Genomic DNA, 9,748 nt, shown 5'->3' on the forward strand with positions numbered 1-9,748 from the left:
AAAACAACCACAAACTCATTCCAATATATAAAAACAAGTCGAGAACACTTGAAGTAGAGTTAGAACATCTATCCAAGCAATCAAACACAAGAGAAGAGTTTTTAATTCTTATTTTTTTCTCTTGTAAATATTAGTGTTTTAGTGAGCTTAATATTTGTAAACACATTCCTTTGGAGAGGTTTTTCTTGTTTACATTTTTATCCTTTTGTAAAGGGGATTGATTCTAGCTTAGCATGTGAAAAGCTAGGGAGTTGTAAATGTTATCTTTTGATCCTGTAAAAAGAAATAATAAATTAGTGAAATTATTAGAAAATCCTAAGTGAGGAGCTTAGGTACGTTATGTAGACTCGGTTGAGAAGTTGAACCACTATAAATCCTTATGGTCATTGTTTATCTCTTTTTACTCCTTACTCCCTAAACTCAAAAAAAACTAATTCACCCCTTATTGGCAAATCATCCGTTTGTCAATTTGAGCTTCATCGAAATCCCAACCATTACTATCAGAGCTTGACTCATTAGAAGGTCTAACAACCTTGAGATGATCCTTGAATAAGCTCTGTCTATTTTCGACACAAGCAAGAAAATGACCTCCTCTTCCGGCTCATTCCACATGGAAGACTCCCAACCGATCGACAAGTCTCCATACTTCAATAGAGCTAACTACCGTCATTGGAAGAAATTAATGAAACTATTCATCCAATCCAATGATCTTGACGCATGGGAGATGATCAAGAATGACTACTCTTCTCCAAAGAAGAAGATGAAAGAGTGGAGTGCTTGAGAACGGAATAAAACTCAACAAAATGCTAAAGCCATGCACATGTTGTTTTGTGCATTTGGTCCCGATATCTATGAAGGAGTTTCTTCTTGTTCAAATGCCAAGGTGCTTTGGAATAAGCTCGAAGAACTTCATGGAAACAATAAAGAATAACCAACAAAGACGGTGTGCTTAATGGCTTTTGAAGAGCATGATGTATATTCTAACTCTAGTGAATAAATTCTTATTCTTTTGATGAGTTACAAGTTGCCTATGATGAGTTGTATTTGGAATTTGAGACCATGAATTCCAAATATAAGAAACTAATTTCAAATTTTAAAGTTGAAAATGATTTGGTTTTGAAAGAAAAAGTTGATTTTGAAAAACAAAATGAAACTTTAAAAAATGATTTAGAGCTTTTAAAAAATCAAAATCAACGATTTAGAAAAAGAAAAAAATTGATTTGAAAGTTAAATTTGAAAGCTTAACAAAGGAAAAATAATTAATTTCTAGAAACAACTCATTATATTTAAAAATAGCAAAATGCTCACATTGCCATTTTCATGGTCACTTGGAACATACTTATCTTTTAAAGAAAGAAAAACGTTTTAAAATTAAACAAGTATGGGTTCCAAAAGGAACAAGGGGCATTGAAACTAACGTTCAAGGATCCAAAGCAATTTGAATACGAAAATCCAATTAAATATCTCTTGTAGGTGTGTAGGAGCAATGGTGATAAAAGTAAAGATATTCAAATGCTCTAGCCACACTTGAAAAGGAATGGTAACCTCTAAGCTTAATGTTTTTGTTTTGATTAATTGGTTGTCTATTTGTTGTATGCATGCATGAGATTTGATTTTAATTATTTTATGTTTTCTATCTCATGTATGTTAAAAAGTGTTGTGATGAACATTTTCTAAAATTTTAATGATTTTTCATAATTTTTAGTTTATTATAATGAATTTTGGTTAAAATTGGTTTTAATGCTTTATTTTTACAAATTTTAATTTTTGACCTTAATTTAAATGTTTATGCATATGATTTAATGCAAATGCAGGGCTAGGACGCTGGAGGCCCTGTGCAAATTCTTAAAAAGAGTGCAAATTATTTGTCCTAGCAATTACAAAGCTTGAATGCATTATATATAGGGAGATTAGTGATATTACTAACTCAAATCCTAACGGTGTGGGATAGGGAGATCATGAAGATGAACTCATTTCTCGTAAAGTGGAGTTAGACCACAAAAAAGAGAGATTTTTATTGTAATAAATCTATTTTTTTGGGCCCTTTGCTATTATGGGGCTCTGTTCCGTCGCTCAAGTTGTGCTTGTCCTAGCCCCACCTCTGTGCAAATGATATCTCTCCAACAATTGATATCAATTTTTCAAATGCATAACATTTTTTGGATAACTTTATGCACATGCACTTAAATACTATAACTGGTATTGCATAAAGTTTATTAGACTTTGATATATTGAATTTCATGTGCTACTAAAATGCTTGTTCATCTTTGTTAAAATTGATTTTTTTTAAATGTCAAGCTTTTAATGTCAAGTTTGGAATGCTTTTATTGAGAGGGAGCTTTGATTTTTCAAATGATTTTAATGTCAAATTTACCACTTACTATTCATTGTTATTTTTGAATTTTAAAGTTGAATTATTTTTTATATAACAAAAAAGGGATGAGTATATGTTTGAAAAATTCAATTTCTTAATGAAAAATGGGGAGCTTTAATATTTTTCCAAACATTTATCTTTTTCATGAAATGTTTTATTAAGGGGGAGTTTTGCCAAAAACAAAATTTCAAATGTTTTGTCATATAAAAAGGGAGAGATTTTTGAAATACATTTTATAATATTTTGATATAACAAATTAAGACAAAATATTTTTGGACTTGATTGAATTTGTTCAAAATTTTCAAAAGTTTTTTTAGTACGTAGTACCGATACTGTTCTTACAGTGTCGATAATATATGAACAACACCAATATTGTTTATTTGGTATCGATACCAAAGGTAAGAGAAATATCGATACTCTCTAATTAGTATCGATACTACTAGTTATTTTCCAAATTGCTCAAATTATAGAATGCAAAATAGGTACTGATACTCAAAGGGGTACCGAAACCATGAAGCATAGCATCGATATTGGTCAAGCCCAACGATATTTAACGGATTTCATTTAAATATTACAAAGGTAGTATCGATACTCATTAAAAGAGTATCGATACTCCCTGTCCTGGGCAATTTTTATTTTGCATAAAATTAATCCCCAATGGCTAGAAACGACCATAAACTCATTCCAACATATAAAAACAAATTGAGGACACTTGAAGAAGGGTTAGAACACCTATCAAAACAATCAAACACAAGAGAAGAATTTTTAATTCTTATTTCCCTTTCTCTTGTAAATATTAGTGTTTTAGTGAGTTTAATCTTTGTAAACATATTCCTTTTGAGAGGTTTTATTGTTTACATTTCTTATCTTTTTTGTAAAGAGGATTGTTTTTAGCTTAGCATGTGAAAAACTAGGGAGTTGTAAATGTTATCTCTTGATACTGTAAAAAGAAAGAACATAATTTCTTAAAAAATCCTAAGTAAAGAGCTTAGGTAGTGAGTGTAGACTTGGTTTAGAAGTTAAACCATTATAAATCTTTGTGTATATTGTCTAACTCTTTTTACTCATTACTCCCTAAACTCAAAATGCTAATTCACCCCCTCTTGATAAATCATTCGGTTGTCAATTTGAGCTTCAACAAAATCCCAACAATAAGGTTATACAATATAAATGGGTTTGGTTTACTTGTTCAAGACGTGAAACTTGTGAACAAAACAAAGTTTACCATGTACTTAATTAGAAAAGGAATAATAGCAGATTTGCGCCTTAAAATTTATCAAATCTTTTAATGTGGTACCTTACTTTATAAATATATAATGTGTTTTGTATTTTTCTTCTCTTTCTAATAGAATGTATATTAAAATTATACATAAATTTTGATTAGATATAAAATTATATTTAAATTTTGATTTACTTTAATAATATATATAATATTTTATTTTTTTATTTTTTTATTTTTGATATATCACTAGCATCATTATCTCCGTGATATTATTTTTTAAACCACAATAACAATGATGACATTATGTTTTATTAGAAAAAAATAAATAAATTTTATGTTTTAGGCCGATGTCTCTTGTAATCATACTTTATTTGATAAATCTAATTTTTATTAACTCATTAAATGAATAAGTGTTAAGCACCTCAATCACATAAAAAATATTTTTTTATACTTTAGATTAATATTTTTAATTTATCTCTCAAATTACTTAATTTTTTAAATCAAAATTAGATAAAAATAATAGTTTGAAAGATAAATTAAAAAATAATTTAAGGTATAAATTAAAAAATGAGGTTCCCTCTGGATGGCTTGAATTTGTGCTTACGTGACTAGGAATGCATATTTTTTGCAGATGGATATTCCTATTAATGTCAATTGGAGCTTTAAAAGCATGTTGAAACTAAGGCATGCTATTTCTCATCTATTTGTTGGTTCAGGCAATGATTTTAAAACTGGGCAGATTTGGGAGGATTTACGTGTTAAAGTTCCAAAGGTTCCACGGCATAGCCTGGTTTGGTTTCCAGGACGTATTCCCAATCACAATATCATTGTGTGGATGGCTATTCTAAATAGGCTTCCTACCAGGGTAAGACTTTTGAGAATTAGATTAAGCATTGAGAATGATAAGTGTGTACTTTGTGGTGCTGAGGTTGAGATTAGAAATCACTTGTTCTTTGATTGTGGTTTTATAAGGGAGTTGTGGGATGATATCCTTACTTTGTGTGGTGTAACTCGCAATGTTAGTTGCTGGAAAAGGGAGTTGGCATGGACTATTCACTGTTTTAAAGGAAAATCTCTCATTGTGAGGGTGTTTAAGCTTGTTTGGGTTGGTCATGTGTATGACATGTGGAACGAGAGAAATACTAGACTTTTTGGGGGCAAAGTTAGATTGGTGGGTGATGTGTTGAAGGACATCAAAGAAACTATTCAGATTGAAAGAATGAGCTATTAGCTTATCATAAGAACGATTCCCTTTGTGTGAAATAGGTTATTTCTTAAGGTTCACTTGTAATGGTTGTTTCCTTTGTTATTTGTAATGGAAGGAGTTAAACTATTGATTGTGTAGCAGGTTTCTGCTTTTTTTGGATAATAAAATGAAATTATCCAAAAATATATATATTGATGGGCGTTTTTCCTGAAAAATCACCGGTGATCGATATATTTACCGATCTAACACCGGTCAGATTATATTTCCCGATCTAACACCCGTAGCAGTAAAGCGCACCCATTGCCCCGCGTTATAGGCTGATTTGGCGCCACGTGGGGTATAGCGCCCCCTGTACCACGCTATACGCTGACATGGATTACACTTGTGTATAGCCCCCTTGATATGCGCTATACGCCACGTAAGGGTATAGCGCGGATCAGGGGCCTCGCTATACCTGGTTATCTGACACGTGGGGTATAGCGCGGTACAGGGGGCGCGCTATACCTTTAATTACCCACCCGTTCATACCTCAATCCTCTCTATAAATACCCCCATCCTCAATCACTTTCATCACACCAAATTCACTCAAATTTTCTTAATTTCTCTCAAATACTCTCTCTGTTTAAGGTATATTTTATAATATTTTTAATATTATGTATTTAATTTATTTAAGTATTTTACTAATATAATTTTTTTGCAAATATATAATGGAAGACAATCTACTTCGCTTGGATGAAAATCATATATCTTGACACTTTGCTGATATGGTAACATTTTAACGTTTTAATTTAATTATATTATTAGTAATAATTAGTTGATTTATTTAATGCATGATTATTAGATTAAGAATTAATTTTTGTAATTATTTATTTTTAGGAGAAGGACCGTGTATTAGATCATTTTATTAGGAATCTTAAGTTAGTGATACCTAGCCGTGTCTTGTCGTATTTAGTAGAGGTTGGATTTGGTTATATAGGAAGATATCAGGGTTACTGTAAGATAGAACCATACCTTATTTCTGCCTTAGTAGAGCGGTGGAGGCCGGAGACCCACATAGTCTATATTCCGTGCGGAGAGTGCACGATCACGCTTGAGGATGTTTCTAGGCACCTGGGGCTTCCAGTGGATGGAGATGTGTGTTGAAAACATTTTGATATTTCGATATAACAAAATAAGTTAAATGAATTTTAAGATTTTCCAAAAAGATTTTCTAAGTATATTCGATATAATTATTCGAATATCAAAATAATACTCCAAATCTTTCAAATGTCATTTTTAATCCTTACTCAAGTGTAAAATTAAGTTTTAATCTTAAAATAATTTCAAAACGATTTTACAAAATATTTCGAACCATCTCAAAGCCAAAAATTCCAGATTGCTCAGAGGGAACCGATTCCTCCCCAAGGGGGTACCGATTCCCCCTGTTTAATGGTCGAAATATTTGAATTTTACACTTAGGGAACCAATTCCCCTTAAGGGGTACCGATTCCCCCCACGCTCCAAACTGTTTTATTAATTGATTTCACACTAAAACGGTTATATTATCTTCATTAATGATCCTCAACGTTCAGAAGTGATTCAAGGTGTATTTAAGCAAGCTTAGAGGCCATTGATCAATAACAAGAAACATCAAGAAACTAGAATCAAGAGAGAATCAAAGAGAAAGCATCAAACCTCAAGTTTGAGCATTTGAAGCCTATTTTTCATTCAATATTCATTTTGCTTTCAAGAACACTTAGTTTGCTCAATTGTATTCATTCTTGAGTGTTCTTTTCTTTGTTCTAGAATTGTGCAAACAATCTTCCTTGTGAGGATTTCCTTATAAGTTTGCAAATTTGTATTGTTCTCTTTGGGAGAGACTGTTATCAAGAATTTGGGGTATAATTCTTGAGGGTTTATAAGGTTACTCTTTGTCCTCAAAAGAAAGACAAATTAGTGAATTTGTGGAAAATCCTTAGTGTGGATAGCTAAGGTAGTGGACGTAGACTTTGGTTGAGAAAGTTGAACCACTCTAAATCGCTGTGTAATTTCTTTCAATTTTCTGCAAAAGCTTCCACCAAAATTTTTATTGTCAATTCACCCCCCTCTTGGCCGATTCCGTCAATCGATTAACTCAACAATTGGTATCAGAGCCTAACTCATTTGAAGGTTTAATCGCCTCTTGAGTCGATTCGAAAAGAGTTACATCGATAATCAAAGTTATCAATGGCCTCTACTTCAAACTTCGACTCCGGTCTCGATTCAATGCCCGTCAACAAGCCTCATTTCTTCAATGGGGCTAATTATGCCTATTGGAAAAATAGGATGATGTACTTCATTCAAGCAAGTGATAAGGGATCATGGAATGTCGTAGAAGAATGATACTTCAAGGCTCTCACTCATCCAAGATTATGGAGTGAAGGAGAAACAAAAATGTTCCAGCTCAACTTCAAAGCCATCCATATCATATTTTGTGCTCTTGGACTAGATGAATACGGAAGAGTTTCATCTTGTACAACCGCCAAAGAAATATGGGACAAACTTCAAGTCACTCATGAAGGTACCGATGAGGTAAAGAAATCTAAAATCAGTATTCTAACGCATATCTATGAAAATTTCAGGATCAAACCAAATGAAGATATCAAAGCTATGACGGATAGATTCTCAACGATTTTCAATGGTCTCAAATCATATGGAGAGATCATTTCAAATGAAAAGCTTGTGAGGAAGTTAGTCTACTTCCTCCCAAAATCGTGGCAATCAAAGAAGACGGCAATCATCGAGTCTAAGGATCTAACATCCTTAACTCTTGAAGAGCTAATCGGTTCACTCCTCACTCATGAAATGATGCTTGAAGATGAGGTGGACCTTGATAAGATTGAAGAGACACCAAAGGAGAATGAGAAGAAGAAAAACATTGGAGTTGCTCTCAAATCCACAAAAAATGAGACTGATTCGGATGAAGATGACGATGACGAGGAAATGGCATTGTTTGCCAAACGGTTCAGAAAAATGATGAGACCTTACCGAGGAAGAAAATTCAAACGAAATGAAGGCCTAAAAAATGAACCAAAAGAGAAGGACCCGATCATTTGTTATGAATGCAAAAAGCTGGGGCATGTCAAATATGATTACCCACAACTGAAGAGAAAGGGTAAATCAAAAAATAAGCACAAGGCTCATATGGCTACATGGAGCGATGAAGAAGGTTCCAATGAAGAGGAACAAGAAGTAGCAAACTTGTGCTTGATGGCATTCGGGGAAGATTCTAAGGTAACCTCTAACTCATCTGATTTTGATAATTTATCCTATGATGAGTTATTAGAGGAATATAATGGGTTGGCTACGGATTATGAGAAATTGTTTTTAAAATATAAAAATGATGTTTCAAAATTGAAAAATAAAAATAAACTCATATCCAAAACCAACAACGATCTTGAAAGTAAAATCAAAGATTTGCAAATCAAACTAGAAGAGTTTGAAAAGAAAATTTTGGATTTACAAAATTTTCTTTCAAAGATAAATGATGATCATCAAATGAAAATTGATGATCTTAAAACTTCTTTTGATAAAGTTGGAACAAAACGTTTTGAAAATGGAGAAAATTCAAAATCCAACTTTGTTAGAAAAAGTTTTAAAAACTACAATCATAGAGGTCCCCAAAGAACCTCTAATGGAAAAATCGTTAGAAGTATATGGGTTCCTAAAGAGATCATTACTACTAAAGATAAGGATATTCTACACAAATGGATACCTAAGGGGACTAGGATTTTGGAAACTAATGAATATGAACCCAAAAGAATTTGGGTACAAAAAATTAGAAATTAATCTATGTTTGTAGGAAAATGAGCATTGCTACAAGGCACGGGAAACAAATCCAAATTCATGGTACCTTGATAGTGGATGCTCAAGATATATGACCGGAGACAAAAACCGGTTCATTAAGCTTAACGCCAAAAATGGAGGAGAAGTGACTTTTGGTGATGATTCAAAAGGTCACATTGAAGGTATTGGTACTATTGGTAATACCTCTTCCATACAAATTAAGAATGTTTTATATGTGAATAGATTAAAGCATAATCTATTGAGTATTAGTCAATTTTGTGATAAGGGATTCAATGTCATGTTTGATATTAATGGTTGTAAAGTCATTGACATTGCATCTAATCGGATTATGCTTGTTGGTCATAGAATAGGAAACATATACATGGTGCACTTAGATTCTATTGATATGACTAATTTGTGCCTAGTTGCTAAGAATGAACATGATAGTTGGTTATGGCATAGGAGACTAGGACATGCTAGTATGAGTGTTTTGCAACGGCTAATTCAAGGTGATTTAGTTTGAGGGTTGTCTAAGCTTAAATTTAATAATAATAATAAAATCTATGATGCTTGTGCTAAAGGAAAATAAAAGCGAGTTTCTTTTAAATCCATTAATGACGTATCAACTAGTAGAGTATTACAATTGATCTATATAGATCTTTTTGGGCCAACTAGAACTACTAGCTTGGGTGGAAAACAATATGCATTTGTCTTGGTAGATGACTATTCTAGATATACTTGGGTTCTATTCTTAAGTACTAAAGATGAATCATTAGAAAAATTCATCACATTTTCAAAAGTAATCCAAAACGATAAATTTTACTCTATAACTAGTGTTAGGAGTGATCATGGCACTGAATTTGAAAATCTTGGATTTACTGAGTTTTGTAATTCTAATGGTATTAGTCACAATTTTTCAGCACCTAGAACCCCTCAACAAAATGGAGTTGTTGAGAGAAAAAATTGAACTTTAGAAGAAATGGCTAGAACCAGGCTTTGTGAAAATAATTTGCCAAAATATTTTTGGGCGGAAGCCACAAATACCTCTTGTTATGTTGTAAATCGAGTAATGATTAGGCCAATTTTAAAGAAAACTCCATATGAAATTTTCAAAAATAAAAAGCCTAACATTAGCTATTTT

At 32.2% G+C, this 9,748-nt stretch overlaps 1 protein-coding gene across 1 annotated transcript; it reads left to right on the forward strand.

The window, feature by feature from the left end:
- The first annotated feature begins 4,227 nt into the window (after window positions 1-4,227).
- Window positions 4,228-4,827, forward strand: LOC120174026. Its single transcript, XM_039181023.1, has one exon. It carries the CDS (start codon window positions 4,228-4,230, stop codon window positions 4,825-4,827), a length of 600 nt encoding a protein of 199 aa, XP_039036954.1.
- Window positions 4,828-9,748: the final 4,921 nt, after the last annotated feature.

Source organism: Hibiscus syriacus, unplaced genomic scaffold, assembly GCF_006381635.1.
Source record: "Hibiscus syriacus cultivar Baekdansim isolate YM2019G1 unplaced genomic scaffold, ASM638163v2 tig00003041_pilon, whole genome shotgun sequence".
NCBI classification, from domain to species: Eukaryota; Viridiplantae; Streptophyta; class Magnoliopsida; order Malvales; family Malvaceae; genus Hibiscus; species Hibiscus syriacus.

Bases quoted from the DNA above. Each gene is read 5' to 3' on its own strand.
- LOC120174026 (XM_039181023.1), top strand. From the start codon at position 4,228: ATGGATATTCCTATTAATGTCAATTGGAGCTTTAAAAGCATGTTGAAA.